Source organism: Aquarana catesbeiana, linkage group LG02 (genome assembly GCF_042186555.1).
Source record: "Aquarana catesbeiana isolate 2022-GZ linkage group LG02, ASM4218655v1, whole genome shotgun sequence".
Lineage (NCBI taxonomy): Eukaryota > Metazoa > Chordata > Amphibia > Anura > Ranidae > Aquarana > Aquarana catesbeiana.
In genome coordinates, this window is record NC_133325.1 from 296,683,142 (window position 1) to 296,707,171 (window position 24,030).

The following is a 24,030-nucleotide window of genomic DNA, read 5'->3' on the forward strand; positions in this document are numbered from 1 at the left end:
TAAGTAAGTGGCTAGCATTTAAAGTTGCATGTAACTGGTGGGTGCTAGGGACGAGCCCAACGACCCAGGTTCAGTCTGAGAAGAGTTTGGCAAACTTCACAGTAGTTTGGATGCTGAACCCGAACCAACCTGAAATAAAAAAATGCTCACTTTTTGGGCTAGTAGACTAGTGGGCTAGTAGGCAAAGGGTCAAAAAAAAATAACATGTGGGGGGGGGGGGGGGGGGGCATTACCCTGGGGAACATGTAGCGGTAAAAAAAAAAGTTTGTAGTACCACCCCTGGAGGAACAGCTGGATATAATGACTGTGTAATTGGAGATGACACACCGGGCTCACCAAATTACTGTCTCAAGCAGTGGAATTCCAAACACATTCAGGATGCAATCTCCAGTGGTGTGGTACCTTGCAAATAGGCAGTTCAGTCCCTGCACAATACTGCACCCACTAGCCACCTGCATCCTCACCCCTCTGCCCTGTCCAGCTCCTTCTCTTGTCTTTTTAGATATACCTAGACAATGCCAAAATGGCTGCCCCCAGTTGTCTCCTTAAGGATGGTCGTCACATTTCTGTATTATTGAATGTTCAACTAATGATTTTCTTTAAGATGACTGCTGCATTTGTACACAAAAAAACATTCAACTGAACTCTGTCAATTCTACAGAAGAATAATGCAGCAACAACACGAGGAAAAGCAGAAGTCCGGAGCAACTATAGCCCTGGGTACATACTCCCCCCACAAAAGAAACTTTGGTTCCCCAAAGTGGTAAAAGGCAACAAGAACTAATTAAATTAAATAAATTGTTAAACACATTTCCTAGCAATTTAACTGATTTTATGACATTTTCTGACAAGCACATAAGAGTTCTTTTCCTTTGTGGTTACAGGTAACACTGAGCCATCAGGAGACCAATCGATGCACGCATCGGTCTCCTGATCTGCTGTACCCTGGGTTCAGACAGCTCTGAGGCAGAATATTCTTGTTCAATTTCTGGTGGCCCTGAGACAAGGGTTTCTCACCCTTGCTCTTGAGTTACTGGAGAAGGCACTGAAGACAATTCTGCTTCTTCTTCAAAGAGATCTGCAGATGTCCCTGCTTTGTAATAGCTCACTTCTTCTACCTGACTGTGATATTTAAAACAGATCAATTCTCTCACCGGCTTCTCAACAGAGACTTAGATGTTGAAAATTGGTTGGGCCCTGGAACACTCTTGTTAGGCGATGTGGTAATTTTGGTAAGGTCAATATTTCCATCATTTGTGACATCTGTGACTTCAAGGTGCTATCTCTACTGTACCCATCAATCCAATTTCAGCATGTGATACTGTCGTTGATCTACTGGCCATGATTTTCTTCTTCAAACATGGCTTCCTCTTTCCCCACTACCTTAAAGTGGATGTAAACCCAATGTCATCCTTTCTAAACTACTGCCATAGTGGTTATCTATAAGGATATACATGCCTCCTGCATGTATCTTTACCTGTCAAATGTCTCCCCTCTGTCTGTTATGAGACCCGAAAAACTGCAAATTCTGTGGGTGGGTCTGTTGTCTGGAGCTCGGTGGGTGGAGTCGTGATGTCAGTAGACTCCCCACCCACCTCTACACTCCCCTTGTCAATATGCATTTTCTCCTGTGTATTTCTTACACTGAACTTCTGCTATTATCTCTAACATCCAGTGAAAAGACAGGAAAGTAGCCACATGACTTCAGCATGCCAAATCATGCTGAGGTGTGGAACAGCCAATCCTTGCAGAGCTGCTGAAGAAAGGAGTGGGGGTGGAAATTAAAAAATAATGCATGTCTTAGGCTAGTGCACGAGATATGTAAATCACCTGTCACTCAGAGCAAGGGGGAGGATTTGACAAAGTTTTTCTCAGTTTGTCAAGATTTTTTTCACTGAACAATAAAAGGGGATTGCTCAGAGCTGGATTAACTCTGTGTGGCAAGACTGGGCTCAAATGATAGGAAATCTTATACTCTACAGTATGATAAAAAAAAATTTGGGTTTACATCCACTTTAATGAGCTTGGGACACTTGTGATATGCCATTCTCTGAATTCTTCAACTGAATCCAGACCGTGTTGGAATGTAAAGCACCTCTCAGGATCTGCTTCATCCAGGTTTAATCTATACTGTAGATGCAGGTTCCATCCCTTTCCTAAGGACAATTTGATACAGCATCTTATTCAGCTGTCTAATATACTGAGACAGTCATTCAAATTAGAAGCTTTCTCTGTTTGGCCAACTCCATCTTGTAGCATAGCAATGTAGTCATAAGCTGTCCAAGCCCCCTAACTAACCTTGAGGTTTCTAATAGCCTCTGCAGTGGCTCCCCTCAAACACTCAGTAATCCGTTGTTTCTTTTGTTCTTCTGGGATGTCCCATTCTTACAAAGCCTGCATAGCCTTTTCCATCCAGGTTTCGTACTCTTCTTCTCCAGCACTACAAATTCTGGATGAACCCTCTGCACGCTGCTATGCAGCCTTTCCAGAAAACTATGCAATGAAAAATAGGGATTTTTAGTTTACACAAATTGCAATGCACATTTAAGCTGGCCAACTGCGTCAAAGTAATCTCTCTTACGACCAGTCCTACACTGTTCTGCCACGGAAAATGCTATGGTGGACAAAATGTGGACAGTTTCGCCCCGCTGTCCACATGATGTCACGCTGCCACGCCAATGTTTGTAGTGGCAGCGTTTTAAATGTGAATGCACGAGCGGCATTTTATATGTTATACTGGCTGTTCATTATTGCTGATGAACTGTTTTTAGCTGCTGCATTTAGTTTAATAAAGTACTACACTATGATGCCACATTTCTTTTATTTAATGGTATTATTGGGTGAATAAGCGGCTTAGTGTCCCCTAAAGCTATTTAAGTAGAAGATCCCTGACAGAGGAGTTGGTGATCGCAGTTCAAGCACCCATCCATCCATCCCTCCAAAGCGTGTTATCTGCATGTTATATGGCAGCACACACCATTTGGTGAGTTTGCGCTGCATGTGGGGAAGGCAGAGAAGTAAAATGATTTCCTAAGAGGGGGAGAGAAGAGAAGGGCTATCAAAGTGACATAAGGTGCTGACAGCTAATGTTTAAAGATAAAATATTTTATTACAGTGTTTTGCTGTGTGATTGCATAGCTTCGTCTGGACGTTGGGGGGGTGTTCGAGGCTCCTTTTCACAGTATCCTCTGCTCGTATGGATCCACCCCTATTTACAATTTGTTTCTTTCCTGATCCTCCCCATCTTCCCTTCCCTTTCCCCTTTCCCCCCACGGCTCAAGCCTCCAGGGGGCTGACACATGTGTGCTCCACATAGATCATTGAATTTTCATTAACTACATGGCTTGGGCCGAGTGGCTGCTACATATGCCAACCTACTTGGCGTCCGGACGTCTTGTGTTTAGTGTTACATGTTGTATGTGTTATCTGTATGTGTTTGACCCATATCGGCTTGATTAATTAGCAAAGCTGTACCACTTTATATGTCCCTAACTGTGGCCACCCTTATTGTTTTAGATTATTGCTATAATAAAGTATTTTATCTTTAAACATTAGCTGTCAGCACTTTATGTCACTTTGATAGCCCTTCTCTTCTCTCCCCCTCTTGGGAATTCTTTTTTCTATATGCTTTGGGGCTGAGTGACAGACGTACACTGGGGTGAGGTGCTAGACCATAATGCTTTAACACAAGCCTCATCTGTAAATATTTTTTGCCCCATGTGGGGAAGGCAGCGTGGATCACGAGTGTATTTTTTATATCGCGAGTGTCTACTCTTATTATCTCATATAGTGAGAATTAATGACTGCACTACAAGATTGTTTTATTTTATGGCACTGTTTTAATGTAACATCACGTGACCCCGAGGAGGTGATACCACTTGAGAGCGGTTGCTGATGACTACACTATTACTCAGTTGCATAAAGGGTGTTTGCTGTTCTCTTAAGTGAGACAGCACCTGAGGTGAGTTGCCACTTCTGGTTTTCACATTAACAGGAAGCTATATCACCTAACTACTTTGGAAACAATTATGGACACTGTATTGATTATTGGACTTATTTAAATTTATTTTCATTTACTTATTTATATCATTTTGGTGAGCACTGCAATTTTTTTTTGATTTATGCCATGTGGAGGATTGTATACATCTTTTGTGGCTAGCCGCGACCAGGGCACATATATATTTTTTTGACTTTGGAGGTGTAGCACTGATTTTATAATTTTTCTTTATTTTAAACCATATAATTTTTTTTTCACCAGCACCTGCTGCTTCTATAGGAACCATTGACAATGGAGAGTTGTCATATATAGAAGAAATTCCACTTCTATATATGATACTCGGCTCCCAACAAATAGGGGGCAGAATGGGTAAAGGTTTGGGCGTTCAACTGAACGTCTGAATAGCCCATTTCTGTCTGAACCATTGGCTCACCCTTAGTGGGCCACATTGGAGTGCTGCTGTTTGGCAGTCAGAGAACTAGTGCTGCTTCTTTGAAAATATGAAGTAATTTGTTCTGGGTTTTTTCTGGGTCAGTGACTCAGAAAGTACTAAAACCATTGATTCACTGTGACAGCCAGACAACTGTTTTCAAAAGAAGAATGTCAAAGGCAACCCTCCTACTTCAGGCTTTTGGAACATATGGCGGCAGGAGTAGGAGTGTTGCAGTAGTTCTATGTGTTTGAGCTGGAGTACAGACTGCTGGAACCAGGATTACAATTGGATTGATTTCCTCAATTCAGATAGGATGTTCACTTTGAAAGGGAATTTGCCCCAAAGATTAGTGAATGTGGTGAATATTTCACTTTCCAAAGCATACCCAATCACATACGAGGAATAAAAAATGTTTTTGCTTGCACATGATGTAATCATGAAAGCCAACAGAGTTTAATCTCATTCATTAAGCTCTGGGGGGCAAATCCCCCTGCAAAGTACAACTACCCATGCAAAGTAAACAGCCTATTTGCCTTTAGTAACTCAACTCCAATGTGTTCTTTCAAATGATTTTCATGTATAAATAGAGCCTCCCCACTACAAATCTAAACCATACACTACCTATCCAAGTAGCTTAAAGCAGCTTTATCAATCCAGAAAAAATTAGGACTTTTCACCTACACCTCTCTATAATAAAGGAGGAAACAAATTCAAAGGGTCTGGTGTGGAATTTGGGGGATCCTACATTTTTTTTTTTTGCGTGTGCGAAGGGTGAAGGAATGTATTTTTTAGAAAGAAGGAGAAGAGAAGGGTCTGGAATGTATTTGTTTTAGAGGGAACTCATGCTGCTTTGATTTGGAGGGTCTCCTAGAGATGAAGGGCATCTCCAGTTGCTTTGTTTAGAAACAGAAATAGGTGTCTGAAGCTGTAATTTACTGGCAATTTAACCACTTCAGCTCTGGAAGGTTTACCTCCCTTCATGACCAGACCACTTTTTTCGATACGACACTGCGTTGCTTTAACTGACAATTGTGCGGTCGTGCAACATTGTACCCAAATAAAATTGATATCCTTTTTTTTCCAACAAATAGAGCTTTCTTTTGGTGGCATTTGATCACCTCTGCAGTTTTTATTTGTTGCTCTATAAACAAAAAAAGAACGACAATTTTAAAAAATATAAAAACAATATTTTTTACATTCTGCTATAAAACACACCCAATAAAAAAATGTAAAAAATTGAATTTTTTCATCAGCTTAGGCCAACATGTATTCTGCTACTTGTTTTTGGTAAAAAAATCTAAATTTAAATTTAGTAAATCAACCCCTAAGTGACACTTTTTGGGGACCAGTGACACCAATACAGTGATCAGTGCTAGAAAAAAAGTACTTTCACTGTACTAATGACACTGGCAGGGAAGGGGTTAACATCAGGGGCAATCAAAGGGTTAAATATGCTCCTAGGGAGTGCTTTCTAACTGTTTATGTGTGTGTGTGTGTGTGGGGGGGGTGCTTTGGCTGTGAGATCTGTTTTCCTGCTTAGCAGAAACACATAATGATCTGTGAATGAATGATCAGTGGGAGCCACTGATTGGCTCCCGCTGTGTCCAATCACAGCGGGAGCTGGTAGCCAGAGGTGAGCGTGCGCGCCCCAGACCCGGAAGAGCGAAATCACATACCTGTACATGATTTCATGCAGGAGAGCTGCCGCCCTGCAGTATATGTACAGGGGCAGTCGGTAAGTGGTTAACCAGCATTTGTTTTCTTTTAAGTCCTGCTGCAATGGGTTGCAAACATTGTACGGAGGCGCCACTTCACAGACAGGTTATTGGCAACCCATGATATCATTAGCAGTAATCAGCATGGATTCATGAAGAATCATTCTTGCCAAACCAATCTATTAACCTTCTACGAGGAGGTGAGTTGCCATCTAGATAAAGGAAGGCCCGTAGACGTGGTGTATCTGGATTTTGCAAAAGCATTTGACACAGTTCCCCATAAATGTTTACTGTACAAAATAAGGTCCGTTGGCATGGACCATAGGGTGAGTACATGGATTGAAAACTGGCTACAAGGGCGAGTTCAGAGGGTGATGATAAATGGGGAGTACTCAGAATGGTCAGGGGTGGGTAGTGGGGTTCCCCAGGGTTCTGTGCTGGGACCAATTCTATTTAATTTGTTTATAAACGACCTGGAGGATGGGATAAACAGTTCAATCTCTGTATTTGCAGACGATACTAAGCTAAGCAGGGCAATAACTTCTCCGCAGGATGTGGAAACCTTGCAAAAAGACCTGAACAAATTAATGGGGTGGGCGACTACATGGCAAATGAGGTTCAATGTAGAAAAATGTAAAATAATGCATTTGGGTGGCAAAAATATGAATGCAATCTATACACTGGGGGGAGAACCTCTGGGGGAATCTAGGATGGAAAAGGACCTGTGGGTCCTAGTAGATGATAGGCTCAGCAATGGCATGCAATGCCAAGCTGCTGCTAATAAAGCAAACAGAATATTGGCATGCATTAAAAGGGGGATCAACTCCAGAGATAAAACGATAATTCTCCTGCTCTACAAGACTCTGGTCCGGCCGCACCTGGAGTATGCTGTCCAGTTCTGGGCACCAGTCCTCAGGAGGGATGTACTGGAAATGGAGCGAGTACAAAGAAGGGCAACAAAGCTAATAAAGGGTCTGGAGGATCTTAGTTATGAAGAAAGGTTGCGAGCACTGAACTTATTCTCTCTGGAGAAGAGACGCTTGAGAGGGGATATGATTTCAATTTACAAATACTGTACTGGTGACCCCACAATAGGGATAAAACTTTTTCGCAGAAGAGAGTTTAATAAGACTCGTGGCCACTCATTACAATTAGAAGAAAAGAGGTTTAACCTTAAACTACGTAGAGGGTTCTTTACTGTAAGAGCGGCAAGGATGTGGAATTCCCTTCCACAGGCGGTGGTCTCAGCGGGGAGCATTGATAGCTTCAAGAAACTATTAGATAATCACCTGAATGACCGCAACATACAGCGATATGTAATGAAATACTGACACATAATCACACACATAGGTTGGACTTGATGGACTTGTGTCTTTTTTCAGCCTCACCTACTATATGTAACTATGTAACTATGACATTTTATTTAAAGGGATTTTACATTGTTAATGTTTTGTTAGTTAAAGGAATTTTGCATTATTAAAGTTGCTCTTTCCCACAAAATGGAATGTAAAAAAAATACTTTTTGTTTAGTCCACATTCCCCAGGGCGGTGCCCAGCCCCCCATGCTTTTACTTTTGACAACCCTTTGCCTATTAGCCCAAATGGGCATTTTGATTTGATAGGCTTGGCTCCTATTGATTTCAATGGGGTTCAGCATCGAAACCTATTTGAAGTTTGCCAAACTCTGCTCAAATCAAACCCAGGACAGTTCACCCAAACTTTAAAAATGTTCGCCAAACTCTATCTACTGAAGACTTCCCTTCACATGATCACTGTGATTTTCTATCACAGTGGTCATGTGATTGGCAGCCTGGCTGATCAGAGACCAGTAGCTGTCTGTAGCAGCTTAGTCGCTATGCAGAGGGGTATATAGTGAGTACAGAAACCTTGGACTCCCATGGACACATATATATGGCATGAGGGCGTTATGACGTACCCACCCTGCTGCTGCACATATGCGTTACATGACTTGCAGAGGTTAAGATATCTAGTGACACACACATTTCTTCTACTTCCAGAAGTTTTTATTCCTCCCTGTTTCCCTGATAAGGGGATTTACATCTATTTGTCCTTTTGACCATTATCATTGGGATTGGAGCTGAGTTAAAAAAAAAATTACGTCGCCACCAGAACAGCAATAAAGGGGAATTCTTCCAGAGGGTGTTTTAATTATAACTGTCTAAAGGCCCATACACACGATCTGACTTTTTGACAACAAACATGCAAATTAGCTGCTTTGGAGCAACATCCGACCGTGTGTACGCTCCATCGGACAAACTTTTTCTGTTTCCATCGGACTTTTGTTGGCTGTGTGAATGCACAAACTTTCCGGCAACAAAAGTCCGTTGGAGCAAAGTCCGATCATGTGTACACAAAACCATCTGACTTTTGTACAAACTACAGTACGCAGCCGCAAGAATCTGATTCTCGGCGACAGGGTACTGTACATCTTGCGCTGGCTGCAATAGAAAAAACACATTTTCCTACTGCAGCAAGCACAAGAGGGAATTCCCCTCTGAGGGAATACCAGGCCCTTCAGTCTGGTATGGATTTTAAGGGGAACCCCCTACGCCAAAAATATGGCGTGGGGGCCCCCCAAAATCCATACCAGACCCTTATCCGAGCGCGCAGTCCGGCCAGTCAGGAAAGGGGGTGGAGATGAGCAAGCGCCCCCCCTCCTGAACCATACCAGGCCGCATGCCCTCAACATGGGGGGTGTGTGCTTTGGGGGAGGGGGGCCTTGCCCCCCCAAAGCACCTTGTCCCCATGTTGATGAGAACAAGGGCCTCTTCTCACCAACCCTGGCCGTTGGTTGTCGGGGTCTGCGGGCGAGGGGCTTATCGGAATCCGGGAGCCTCCTTTAATAAGGGGGTCCCTAGATCCCAGCCCCCCACCCTATGCGAATGAGTATGAGGTACATCGTAACCCTACCCATTCACCTAGGAAAAAAGTGTCAATAAAAAAAACACTACACAGGTTTTTAAAGTAATTTATTAGGCAGCTCCGGGGTCTTCTTCCGACTTCGGGGGTCTCTCTGGCCTCTTCTCCCGGTGTCCGGTTCTTCTCGGCTCTCTCCGGCGTCTTTTCCCGGTGTCCGGTTCTTCTCGGCTCTCTCTGGCCTCTTCTCCCGGTGTCCGGTTCTTCTGCCGGCTCCTTCGCTATCTTCTGCCGCTCTTTTGCTAGCAGTGGCCCAGTCTTCTACGCTGTTTTCTTCCCTCTTCTTTTCTTCCGATGTTGACACGATGCTCTCTCCCACTGTAATGCTGTCTGAGTGCTGTGACTGTGATGTCATAAGGGGCGTGGTCATCGAATGACATGACCACACCCCTTATGACATCACAGTCCCAGCATGCCCCGGGACTGTGACATCATAAGGGGGCAGGGTCACCACCTATATAAGTCATTGCGCATCGCTCACACAGCATTACAGCAAGAGAGAGCGCTGTGTCAACATCAGAAGAAGAGAAGAGGGCAGAAGACGACGCAGAAGTCCGGACCACCGCTAGCAAAAGAGCGGCAGAAGATAGCGGAGGAGCCAGTAGAAGAACCAGACACCGGGAGAAGAGGTTGGACACCGGGAGAAGAGAGCGGCGAAGTTGGAAGAAGACCCCCGAAGTCGGAAGAAGAGCTGTCTAATAAATTACTATAAAAACCTGTGTAGTGTTTTTTTTATTGACACTTTTTTCCTTAGGTGAATGGGTAGGAGTACGATGTACCCCATACTCATTCACATAGGGTGGGGGGCCGGGATCTGGGGGCCCCCTTATTAAAGGGGGCTCCCGGATTCCAATAAGCCCCCCCGCCCACAGACCCCGACAACCAAAGGCCAGGGTTGTCAGGAAGAGGCCCTTGTCCTCATCAACATGGGGACAAGGTGCTTTGGGGTGGGGGGGCCCCAGGGTGCCCCCTCCCCCAAAGCACCCACCCCCCCATGTTGAGGGCATGTGGCCTGGTACGGTTCAGGAGGGGGGCGCTCACTCGTCCCCACCCCCTTTCCTGACCGGCCGGGCTGTGTGCTCGGATAAGGGTCTGGTATGGATTTTGGGGGGACCCCCAAGCCGTTTTTCCGGCGTAGGAGATTTCCCTTAAAATCCATACCAGACCTGAGGGCCTGGTATTCCCCCAGAGGGGAATTCCCTCTCGTGCCCGCCGCAGTAGGAAAATGTGTTTTTCCTATTGCAGCCAGCGCGAGATGTACAGTACCCTGTCGCCGAGAACCAGATTCTCGCGGCTGCGTACTGTAGTTTGTACAAAAGTCCGATGGTTTTGTGTACACACGATCGGACTTTGCTCCATTGGACTTTTGTTGCCGGAAAGTTTGTACGTTTGCACAGCCAACAAAAGTCTGATGGAAACAGAAAAAGTTTGTCCGTTGGAGCGTACACACGGTCGGATGTTGCTCCAAAACAGCTAATTTGCATGTTTGTTGTCAAAAAGTCTGATCGTGTGTACAGGCCTTTAGAGGTGATTTCCCTCACTTTAGCGAGATTTCCATTAATTTCCTATCCTATAGACAGAACAGGAAGTGAAGAAAATTTTCCCAATGGCCAAAAAAGTGCCACGGGTTTTTGTCCAATTTCTTACAGTATATACTGTGTATATATATATATATATATATATATATATATATATATATATATATATATACACACAGTATCTCACAAAAGTGACTACACCCCTCACATTCTTGTAAATATTTTATTATATCTTTTCATGTGACAACACTGAAGAAATGATACTTTGCTACAACATAAAGTAGTGAGTGTACAGCTTGTATAAGTGTAAATTTGCTGTCCCCTCAAAATAACTCAACACACAGCCATTAATGTCTAAACCGCTGGCAACAAAAGTGATTACACCCCTTAGTGAAAAATGTCCAAATTGTGCCGAGTTAGCCATTTTCCCTCCCAGTATCATGTGACTTGTTAGTGTTACAAGGTCTCAGGTGTGAATAGGGAGCTGGTGTGTTAAATTTGGTGTTATCGCTCTCACTCTCTCGTACTGGTCACTGGAAGTTCAACATGGCACCTCATGGCAAAGAACCCTCTGAGGATCTGAAAAAAAGAATTATTGCTCTACAAAAAGATGGCCTAGGCTGTAAGAAGATTTCCAAGGCCCTGAAACTGAGCTGCAGCACGGTAGCCAAGACCATACCGCAGTTTAACAGGACAGGTTCCACTCAGAACAGGCCTCGCCGTGGTGAACCAAAGAAGTTGAGTGCACGTGCTCAGCGTCATATCCAGAGGTTGTCTTTGGGAAATAGACGCATGAGTGCTGCCAGCATTGCTGCAGAGGTTGAAGGGGTGGGGGGGGGGGGTCAGCCTGTCAGTGCTCAGACCATACGCTGCACACTGCATCAAATTGGTCTGCATGGCTGTCATCCCAGAAGGAAGCCTCTTCTAAAGATGATGCACAAGAAAGCCCACAAACAGTTTGCTGAAGACAAGGAGACTAAGGACATGGATTACTGGAACCATGTCCTGTGGTCTGATGAGACCAAGATCAACTTATTTGGTTCAGATGGTGTCAAGTGTGTGTGGCGGCAACCAGGTGAGGAGTACAAAGACAAGTGTGTCTTGCCTACAGTCAAGTATGGTGGTGGGAGTGTCATGGTCTGGAGCTGCATAAGTGCTGCCGGCAATGGGAAGCTACAGTTTGTTGAGGGAACCATGAATGTCAACATGTACTGTGCCATACTGAAGCAGACCATGATCCCCTCCCTTCGGAGACTGGGCCGCAGGGCAGTATTCCAACATGATAATGATCTCAAACACACCACCAAGACGACCACTGCCTTGCTAAAGAAGCTGAGGGTAAAGGTGATGGACTGGCCAAGCATGTCTCCAGACCTAAACCCTATTGAGCATCTGTGGGGCATCCTCAAACAGAAGGTGGAGGAGCGCAAGGTCTCTAACATCCACCAGCTCCGTAATGCCGTCATGGAGGAGTGGAAGAGGACTCCAGTGGCAACCTGTGAAGCTCTGGTGAACTTCATGCCCAAGAGGGTTAAGGCAGTGCTGGAAAAATGGTGGCCACACAAAATATTGACACTTTGGGCCCAATTTGGACATTTTCACTTAGGGATGTACCATCTTTTGTTGCCAGCGATTTAGACATTAATGGCTGTGTGTTGAGTTATTTTGAGGGAACAGCAAATTTACACTGTTATACAAGCTGTACACTCACTACTTTACATTGTAGCAAAGTGTCATTTCTTCAGTGTTGTCACATGAAAATATATAATAAAATATTTACAGAAATGTGAAGGGGTGTACTCACTTTTGCGAGACACTGGGGTTGATTTACTAAAGGCAAATAGACTGTGCACTTTGCAGAGTGCATTTGCCCTCTACAAGTGCAATTTCTCCAGAGCTTAGTAAATGAGGTAAGGCTTGACTTTGCAAAGAGTACCCAATCCTGTGCAAGGAAAATTAAAAAAACAGCATTTTTGCTTGCACATGATTGGATGATGGAAGTCAGCAGAGCTTCTGCTCATTTACTAAGCTCTGGAGCAACTGCTCACACACACACACACACACACTATATTACCAAAAGTATTGGGATGCCTGCCTTTACTCGCACATGAACTTTAGTGGCATCCCAGTCTAGTCAGTAGGGTTCAATATTGAGTTGGCCCACCCATTGCAGCTATAACAGTTTTAACTCTTCTGGGAAGGCTGTTAACAAGGTTTAGGAGTGTGTCTATGGGAAAGTTTGACCATTCTTCAAGAAGCACATTTGTGAGTACAAGTACTGATGTGGATGAGAAGGCCTGGCTCGCAGTCTCCGCTCTAATTCATCCTAAAGGTGTTCTATCGGGTTGAGGTTAGGACCAGTCAAGTTTCTCCACCCCAAACGCACTCATCCATGTCTTTATGGACCTTGCTTTGTGCATTGTCCAAATCATTTGGTGGAGGGGGGATTATGGTGTGGGGTTGCTTTTCAGAGGTTGGGCTTGCCCGCTTAGTTCCAGTGAAGGGAACTCTTAAGGTGTCAGTATACAAAGACATTTTGGACACTTTCATGCTCCCAACTTTGTGGGAATATTTTGGGGATAGCCCCTTCCTGTTCCAACATGACTGCACACCAGTGCACAAAGCAAGGTCAATAAAGACATGGATGAGCAAGATTCAAATCAAGCTTAAGAGAGTTCTTTTTTACCAGTGACTTTTTGAGCTGCTTCTCAAAGTACTTAATAGACTGGAGAATACCTTTGCATGCTCCTTAAAATATATTTCCCTTTTAATACATCCAGTGGTAGTAAGCAATTTTAAACTATTTCTTTCTTCTATTTTTTTGTGGTTTTAAAGCTGTCATTATAGGCACCATTCTGCTTACATTCAGCTTGTCTGAATCTGCACTGTAACTGCAGACAGGGATTGAGAACAAGGAAGATATCTGTTTCACTACCTATCTGATTCAATAGCAAAAATTAGGCTAAAATAAGAAGTGGCGAATCGATTCCTCACTGCCTGTCAGTAGTCTCTGAAGCAAGATCCAAACGCAGATCAGTCTTCAGAGGAAAGGGAAATTTAAATGCACTTCTACATCTACCCATACTGTATGAATACAGCAAATACAGTGGCGAAGTATTTAAAACAACTGGAAGTAGACAGTCCCTGAAAAGGTTTAGTCTCATAGTAGACATGACATGACATAATTCCAGACCAGGACTGAGAAAAAGGATGCCACCAGGATTCCCCCCAGGTTTGCATTTAAGGAGGAACTGTAGTCTGCTCACATAATTTGTAGTAAAAACATATTTGCCATTCTGAAGCTTCCCTCCAACCACTTTGCATATTATTTCATATATACTGCGATTCTGTACTTGCCAAATATGCTGCAGAAATCTCCCTCCACTGAGTCTGGCTGAGTGGGCAGCTGAAGCTGCTGCTTGTTCACTTCCTGGATTTACACAGAAACACAGAGGCACACCTTCAGTTCTACAGCTCTCATTGGCCCTCTTATGACTCACCCCCCCTCCCTTCCTGGCAAACTCTCACGAGAGTGAGAGAGCTGTGCATGATGTCATAAGCCTAGGCTTTTTACCAGACAAGAAACAGGAAGTGGGCTGCAAAAGTTATTTACTGGAAAAAATGTTTTACTATCCAAAGTTAAAACAAAAAGGACAGAAGATTTAATAGATGGAAAGTTGAAAAAATGACTTAAGTTCTACTGTAATGCACCACAACTGGATGTCTGGAATCACATTTGATATGGCAGCTGGGAATTTCTGATCTCCACTGATAATATGAGTTCATTGCAGTATGGACATTGTCAATCATGGCTTTTGGCAGTGAAGGCTTGAATCAGGTTTGAAAAGCAGAAACTAGATGTGGTTAGGGTGACCACATTTCCAAACTGCAATTTAGGGACACCCGTTAGCATGTACTGGTCGGTGACATCACAAGGGGGCGGTGCCACCATGTGACATCGCTGGGTGGTCCCGCTCCTTACCTATTTAGGCATTTGTTTCATGTATGTTAGCCCAACATTGCCACTTAGAGTCACAGAGTGTAATTGTTCTTACAATGTTGGGCTAACATACAAGAAACAAATGCTTTTTATATCCAAGGCGCTACAGTTGTATATAAAACCCTGTACTTTATACTACAAAGGTAATACAAATAACTGTAGGGATCTGGAGTAAAAACTGGACATACACTGACCTACCTGTCCACTGCACTGAACTACATGATTCCTACACTGACCACTACACTAACCTACCTGATTCCTACACTGACCTACCTGATCCCTACACTGACCTATCTGATCCCTACACTGACCTACCTGATCCCTACACTTACCACTATTCTAACCTACCTGATTCCTGCACTGACCATTACACTTACCTACATGACCACTACACTGACCTACCTGGTTCCTACACTGACCTACCTGACCACTACACTAACCTACCGGGGGGCTTGCCACATCCTCAGCTCTGAGGGGCTCATGCTGGGACCTGTAGTCCTTCATTAGGAGGATGAGGGCAGTGATGGGGGTGGGGGTGGGGTAACTAACTCTAACCTATTAGTCATTGTCCACTACGGAGGAGAGTGGGGGTTGGTGAGGGGGTGCATGAGAGTCAGAGAGATGGGGTGAGTGAGAGAGAGGGGGGGGTTGGAGAGAGAGAGGGGAGGGGGGTATGAGAGAGGGGGATGGGAGAGAGGAAGGGGGTGTGATACAGGGCGTGGGTAAAAGTGACTCCCTATCCCCTGCCTGCAGTCGATCCTGTGCCCCTTTGTCCAAGCCCCTGTCTGCGGGTAGGTGTGTGTGTAATGCACCTACCTCCCGCCCATCCTCGTCCTCTGGGCCCTTGGTCAGCCTGTCTTCCTTCTTGTTGATGACAGTGACAGCTAGGAAAGGAGGCTGAAGAAAGTGTGTAGGCTCTGGGAAGTTCCCCGGATGCTGCACCCACTGCTGCTCAGGTCAGGGTGGCCGGCTGTGAGGTCTTCTCCCACTCCCTCCTGGGCTGTTGGTTCTAGCCAGCCTCGTGCTGCTCACCAGGGCCGCCGCTCACTGTTTCAAGATGCTTTCAGCACCGGCTTTAGCTCTGCTGCCCTGCCCACTGCCACCACTAGTCCAACGGGCCTGTCACTTTCTAGGCTCATAGCATGACAAGGGGGTAGCGGCAGGCTCAGCTCAAAGCGCAGCTGCTTTGGGCCCCAGGAGCACTAGCGAGGAGGAGGAGAAAGTAAAATCCTCCTCCGCTTTCATCGCTGGTCAAGGAGGGAGTCATGGCCGTCACGTCACTGGTTGCTAGACGCCAGGCGGCTATAACAACCAGTGATCAGGAGTACAGTCAGGTGGAGGTGGAGCCAGAGCCAGAGCCAGTGCTATGGTGGTTCAGTCCGCCCCTGTCCCATGAATTCCTGAATGTTCCCAGTGTCAGTTTCATTCTGGGACAACAGTGTCCCGGAATGAAGGTGCCCGGACTGGGGACAGACATGTCAATTATGGGATAGTCCCGGGCAATCCGGGACGTGTAGGCACCCTAGATGTAGTGTAGGTTGCAGGCAAACTGAATGTAAACACTGCAATATTTTTACTGTTCTGTAATGGCCACTCTCAAGCCAGAGGAATAGGCATTTCTTCAAATTTGCTTTGTGGGTCGCTGGGTTGTATAACAGAGGAAAAAAAAAAGCAAATGTCTTTGTAATGTCCTTTTATTTGTGTATCTTCAATGTCCCCCGTATGTCTGAATAATACAGCCCAATATAATACATTGTACAGCATTTACACATGTACCGTATGATTGCATAGATCTTCTTTACAGGATTTATGGCTCCAGAATTGCTGAACGGAGAAGAATATGATTACTGTGTGGATTACTTTTCTTTGGGTGTAACTCTGTATGAAATGATTGCTGCACGTGGCCCATTTCGGTCCCGAGGAGAGAAGGTAATGAATATTCTCTTCTAAGAATTAATGCTAACTAGCATTTCAGACAACTTAGCATATTACTTTTAATGCTTCTACTGCAAAATTGTGTATTATCACTTTCTTCAATAGAGAAATATCTATTAATGGCCATTTTCTTGCACTGGGATTATGCTAAATAACACTATTTCATCCATTTCTGTCCTGTACAGTTATGAACTGCTGAAAATGCCACTGGAATTGTATATTGATCAGAAATTGTAGCAATAGCTGCATATGCCTTTATTATTTTTTACAACATCAGTAATGACTGTTGTAAGTAGTTATAACGCATGCTAATTAAAAATGCTTAGCATTATCGTAGTCAAAAACAGATTCAAATTCTTCCGGAGGAATTCTGAGCACCACATCAGGTTATACCCACTATAATTTAAGGTGTTGTACAAGTAATTGTAAATGATATTATAGGTAGCAGGCTTTACATAAGCTGGGCCTTGGCCATTGTGAACAACAGGAGTGAAAATTTTCCTGACATCAGTGGGAGTAATCATCACCACATTTGGTAATAGGGGGACGATTAGTGCCCCATTTGTTGGTGTCAGTGGTAGGAATGGTGCCCAATTGCTGATGGTTGGCAGAATGGTGTCTCATATCAGTGGGAGGAATAGTGCCATAAGGGTCGAATAAAGTCAGGGTTTCATCCGGCCCCCGGGCCACAGTTTGGAAACCACTGGCTTAGCACAAAGTATAACTAGTAAACTGTGGTGCATATATATATATATACTGGGCGGCACAGTGGTGTAGTGGGTAGCACTCTCGCCTATCAGTAAAAAGGGTCACTGGTCCGAATCCCAACCACGACACTACCTGCCTGGAGTTTGCATGTTCTCCCTGTGCCTGCGTGGGTTTCCTCTGGGTACTCTGGTTTCCTCCCACACTCCAAAGACATGCTGGTAGGTTAATTGGCTTCTGTCTAAATTGGCTTAAATTGGCCCTAGTATATGAATGTGAGTTTAGGGACCTTAGATTGTAAGCTTCTTGAGGGTAGGGACTGATGTGAATGTACAATGTATATGTAAAGAGCTGCGTAAATTGACGGCGCTATATAAGTACCTTAAATAATAATAATTATATATATATATATATATATATATATATATATATATATATATATATATATATATATCTATATATACAGCATAGCTTGCAACTGTTATATTGTCAGAAACCACGAATCAGACAGAAGTACAGATAAATCACACTTGTTTAATAATAATAAAAACAGGTAGACAGTAAACGTAGTCAAAACATAGCCAGAGTTCAGGAACTGGAATGGATATTCAGACATGCCAAAACATGAGAGAGCCAGAGATGAGCGTAGTAGAACAGCAAGCAGGATCTGGAGCCAGAAGGAATGTCAGCCAAGCCTTTAACAGGAACACAGGAGAGCGTCTCTAGAGATGTGACCAAGGCGAAGGCAGAGATCATCTGGCCTGGACGGCTTAATTAGGCAGGACTGACGAGCAGGATATCATCAACAGGTGATTCACTGTGGGGAGATAGGAGCTGGCAATTAGCCGACAGCTTAGTGGCCAACTTAGAGAAGGAAGGGCTGAGCCCTGCCCTGACAGTACCCCCCTCCTCAATGACCCCCTCCCCCTCAGAGGACCACCAGGCTTGGGGGGAAAACATCTATGGAAATCACGGAGGAGGGTAGGGACATGTACGTCCGAGGATGAGACCCAAGAGCGTTCCTCCGGACTGTACCCTTTCCATTGCACCAGGTACTGTATGCGCCCACGGAACCTACAGGAGTCAACAATGGACTGTACTTCATACTCCTCATGGTTCTCAACCTGTACAGGGTAAGGACGAGGCACCGAGGTGGTAAATCGGTTGCAGACCAAAGGTTTTAATAAGGAGACATGAAATACATTTGAGATACGCATATTAGAAGGAAGGTCTAATGCGTAAGCCACTGGGTTAATCCTGCGAAGAATACGGAAAGCCCAGTAAACCAAGGTGCGAACTTGAGAGAGGGAACATGAAGTTGCAGGTTGTGAGGTTGCACAGGCAGGCGTCTGCGGTCAGCATGGAGTCTGTACCTAACATTAGCATGTCACAAAGCCTCCTGCCCAAGTGGAACAAAGCCCACGGAGATGCTCCTCTAACGCAGGAATACTCTGCGGAACAAACGAGGCAGGCAACATGGTAGGTTGGAAACCATATTTCTCCATAAACGGCGACAATCGGGAAGCAGAATTCAAGGCACTTTTTCACTATTGTGAGGAAACTCCGCCCATGGTAAGAGGTCTGACCAGTTGTTATGATGGTCAAAAATATAGCAACGTAGGAATTGCTCTGACTGATTGGCTCGTTCTGCGGCCCAATTAGACTGCAGATGATACACAGAGGAGAAAGCAAGCTGAATTCTCAACTGTGCACAAAAGGCTCGCCAGAACTGAGACTCAAACTGATTACCCCTGTACGAGATAATCACCTTGGGTAGCCCATGTAAGGCGAAGGACCTCCCGAGCAAAAATGGAAGCCAGTTCCTTAGAAGTGGGCAACTTCTTAATACAATGGGACATTTTTGAGAAACTGTCAACCACCATAAGGATAATTGTGTTGCCCTGGGAGTTGGGTAACTCCACAATGAAATCCATAGGCAGGTGGGTCCAGGGCATTTCTCCAGTGGATATGGGTTGTAGGAGGCCCACTGGAAGGTGTCGTGGAGTCTTACTCTGAGCACACACAGAACAGGCAGCTACGAAGGCGGTTAAATCAGCACAAAGACTAGGTCACCAGAATTGTTGGGAAATGGCCCAAAAGAGTTGATTCCACCCAGGGTGGCCAGCAGCCTTGGGAGAATGGTAAGTCTGGAGCACGGCAGTACGGAGACTCTCTGGGACAAAGCAGCGGTCACAAGGTTTCTCAGGAGGCTCATGGACCTGGGCAGCAAGAAATTTGTCACTCAAAGGAGAAGTGAGACTGGTGCGAACTGTAGCCAAAATACGATCAGGAGAAATCACAGAAACCGGAACCGACTCCATCTTGGAAGTGGAGGAAAATTGTTGTGACAAAGCGTCAGCCCCTTACGTTCTTAGTACCGGGTAAGAATGAGACAATGTGTTGAAACTAGACAAGAAAAGAGTCCATCGTGCCCTTCTGGGAGAGAAGCGTTTAGCCTCAGACAAGAATGTGAGATTCATATGGTCAGTAAGAATGAGAACTGGCACAGTGGTACCTTCGAGGAGATGTCTCCATTCTTTCAGGGCAAAAATGATTGCTAACAGCTCTCTGTCACCAATCTCGTAATTGCACTTCGCAGGTGACAATTTCTTGGAAAAGTAGCCACAAGGATGCGTAGCGCTCTCAGAGGTAGGACATTGAGACAGAAGGGCGCCAACTCCAGTCTAAGAAGCATCAACCTCAAGGATAAAAGGTAATGTAGGATCAGGATGTGCCAACACAGGAGCAGAAACAAAGGCAGCCTTGAGACTCTCAAAAGGACTTAATAGACTCCGGAGACCAACTCTGTGGGTTACCGTCCTTTCTGGTCATATCAGTCAGGGGCTTGACCAGAGATGAGAAGTTACAAATAAACTTCTGATAATAGTTGGCAAAACCAAGAAAACACTGCAGAGGATGTAAACCCATGGGTCGGGCCACTGTAGGATTGCTGAAAGTTTCTCTGGGTCCATCGAAAAACCAGCAGTGGAAATTACATAACCTAGGAATTTAACCTGTTCATGATGGAATTCGCACTTCTCCAATTTACAATAGAGATTGTTCTCTCTTAGTTTCTGAAGCACACGACAGACATCTGTGTGGTGGCTCTCCAGGGACTTGGAAAATATGAGGATATCGTTGAGAGAAACCACCACACATAACTGCAACAAACCTCGGAGGACATCATTAATAAATTCTTTGAAAACTGCCGGGGTGTTACAAAGGCCAAAAGGCATTACGAGGTACTCATAAAGGCCTGTTCTGGTATTAAACGCAGTTTTCCACTCGTCGCCCTCCTTAATCCTCACGAGATTGTATGCCCCTCTCAAATCAAGCTTTGTGAAAACCGTTGCTCCCTTGAGGCAGTCAAATAACTCCATAATCAACAGAATTGGATAGGCATTCTTAATCGTGAAACGATTGAGACCCCTATAATCAATACAAGGACTCAGTTCACCACTCTTCTTCTTCACAAAGAAGAAACCAGCACCAGCAGGAGATGAGGATTTATTGTTGAAACCTCAAGAAAGTGCATCTGCAACATACTCCTCCATGGCCTTATCCTCCAAGACCGACAAAGGGTAAATCCGCCCACCAGGTTGAAGGTTAATTGCGCAATCATACAACTGGTGTGGAGGCAAACTACCGGTTTGACCTTTGTCAAAGACATCACTAAACTTGCGGTGCTCCTGCGGCAGGGAGGAGAGTGAAGAGGTGCACAGGACCTTGCCTAACACAACGGAACAGTCTCATGAGTCACATGGGCAGGCTGTAGAGGTCTCCTGTCAAGAGCCTCAATGGCAAGTGGAGTGTCACACAGCTGCAGCAGAATCGAGTGCTTCGATACAAAGGCAGCATCAATGAACAGGCCTGCAGCCCCAGAGTCGATTAGAGCCTGTATCTCAACAGACGACTCAAGAAAGGGTAACCAAAACCAGGCGCTTATCCTTCTGGATAACTGGGGATGAAACAATGACACCTAAGGTCTGTCTGTGACAGGACCTCAAGGTTCGGGCGTTCCCTGGACAGGTAGGACAAGACTTCAAAAAGTGACCTGCCTGGCCACAATAAAGGCACAATCTCTCCTTCCTCCTAAGTTTTCTCTCATCCGCAGAGAGACACGTGAAGCCCAAGTGCATGGGTTCATTTTCACAGACCGACTCGGTACCAGGAGGCATGGGAGGTGAGGGAGGCAAGGGTGGGACTACAAAGTTTGGAAACAAATGTACAGGAGGCTTTCGCAAGTGCTCCTTAAAAGGAAGTCTTTCTCGGAGTCTGGAGTCAATGAGGATGGCAAACATGATCAACTTCTCCAGCTCAGTGGGTATATCTCGGCTGCTATTTAATCCTTGATGGTATCCGAGAGACCATGTGAAAAAACAGCCATGAGGGCCTCATTGTTCCAAGCAACCTCTGCTGCCAGAGTGCAGAATTCAATGGCGTCGTCGGCAAAAGTTCTCGTGCTCTGTTTGATGGACATGAGGCACTTGGCAGCAGAAGCAGAGCATGCGGGAACGTCGAATACCCTTTTAAAAGAAGCCACAAACTCAGGGTAACTCAAGACAACAGGTTTTTTCATCTCCCATAGAGGGTTTGCCCAGGCCAAGGCTCTCTCAGAAAGCAAAGATATCACAAAACCTACTTTGCTTCTGTGTGTGGGAAACACCTGGGGCAGCATCTCAAAGTATATCTCAACCTAGTTGAGAAACGCTCTACATTAGACTGGATCACCCCCAAATCGCTGGGGAAGCAGAGTGGAACCAGACATACCTCTTATAGAGGTAAAACTCGAGGCGGGTGCCTGCACAGAGACTGGAGCAGCAGCAGGGATGGCCTGCAACACAGGTTTTACCGGAGCAGCCACAGTGGGACATTCCAGGTGTGCCGTGCGACTCAAGAGCATTTGTAATGCCATGGCAAACTGATCCATGCGGTGATCCTGCTCATCCAATCTGGAAAAACTATTACCAACAAGTGGATTGACCGCATCTTCTGAATTCATGGCCTTCGCCTACTGTCAGAAACCATCAATCAGACTGAGACAGAAGTACAGTTATATCACACTTGTTTAATAATAATAAAAAAGGTAAACAGAGTAAACGTAAAAACATAGCCAGAGTTCAGGAACCGGAGCGGATAGTCAGACAAGCCAAAACATCAGGGAGCCAGAGATGAACGTAGTAAAACGGCAAGCAGGATCTGGAGCCAGAAGGAATGTCAGCCAAGCAAGTCTTTAACAGGAACACAGGAGAGTGTCTCTAGAGATGTGACCAAGGCGAAGGCAGGGATCATCTGGGCTGGACAGCTTAAGTAGGAGGAGAGAGAGGGGACAAGGCTGAGCAGCGGCTCCATGTCTGAATGGACAGACAGAGCAGCGGCTCTGCTCAGGTGCTCCCATAGCAAGCTGCTTACTGTGGGGGCACTTGGCAGGAGGGAGGGGCCAGGAGTGCCAGTGAGGGACCAAGAATAGGAGGACATGGGCAACTCTGTGCAAAACCACTGCACAGAGCAGGTAAGTATAACATGTTTGTTTTTTTTTTTAAATAAAAAAACAGACTTTAGTATTACTTTAAGTTAGTCCCCATAATAGACCATACACTTGCATTTGATTTAGTAGAATAATGGTATATTATTTGCATTTGTTAATTGTTATATTAGGTTGAACCCAAGGACTTAAAGAGCCGAGTCATAAACGATGCAGTGACATACACAGAAAAGTTTAGTGATGAGTGCAAATCATTCTGTGAAGCCTTACTGGAGAAAGATCCCAAGAAACGGCTTGGGTATAGAAATGGGAATTGTAATGACCTGCGAGTAGTTCCTTTCTTTAGAGAAATAAACTGGAGGAAGCTTGAAGCTGGTAAGTCTTGTACACAAATCTTGCTATTATAATGGAATAAACCTTGGTTTCTTTAACAATATACTGTATGTCATATAACAGCCTTATTTTAGATTTTACCTACGTTTAAAGCTGAACTTCAGGCAGACATCTAAATACACAGATAAAATACAAATATGGCAGCTGTTTTACCTACCAGAGGAGATGTATTTCTGTCTATACAGTCCTGAAAATTACACAGCCCTGCTGCACAGCACAGCCCTGCATAGCAGGGCCAAAATTGGATTTTTCTCTGCTGCAGTTATGTAACATTTAGAGCTATTGTCCCTCCCGCAGCCTGTGATTAGACAGTGAAAGGAGAAGCTGAGGTTATATGAGTTAATCTCTGTATCTCTGCTCTCTCCACCTATTGGTATGTTCCATTTTAGCACATGCACACAGCAGCACTACGGAATGGCTCCTTGTGCTGCTTTTTCCTATCACAGTCTAAATTCTGGTGTACTGGGGATTGCAAGAGGCTGGTACGGGGCTGCTGCTCCAATGGATTTCAGAAAGTCCCCTCTTCCAGTACATAAACACTGCGCATGTGTAGTTCCAGAGCCAGATGATTTAGTTCAGTTGAGATCTGGCATTTTCTGAGTCACGCTATGTGGAGGGGACTTTTCTTCTGATGTTGCTTCGGTCGACTGACTTTTATGGAGAGGAGAAAAACACTGCTTATTTTTTTACAAACCATCTGTAAAATTGACAAAAAAATGTTAACTCTGTCTTAATTACAGAGCTGTATTTTTTGTGTCTTTTACTATCTGCCTGAAGTTCAGCTTTCAGCTTCTATTACTTGTTGGCGGATACACCCCTCGGCAGATGACATCTTCCTACGTACTGCATTACTGATAGGTAATGGCTATAATTCATATGTTAATTTCTGCAA

General features: G+C 44.8%; 1 protein-coding gene across 1 annotated transcript in view; it reads left to right on the forward strand.

Moving 5' to 3' along the window:
• Positions 1–24,030, forward strand: part of GRK1 (G protein-coupled receptor kinase 1) — a 97,592-nt gene that overhangs the window by 70,302 nt on the left and 3,260 nt on the right. Inside the window, exons 5-6 of the mRNA XM_073614565.1 lie at positions 16,425–16,549; positions 22,919–23,120. Coding sequence (XP_073470666.1) covers positions 16,425–16,549; positions 22,919–23,120 — 327 coding nt within the window. The remainder of the gene's footprint in view (positions 1–16,424; positions 16,550–22,918; positions 23,121–24,030) is intronic.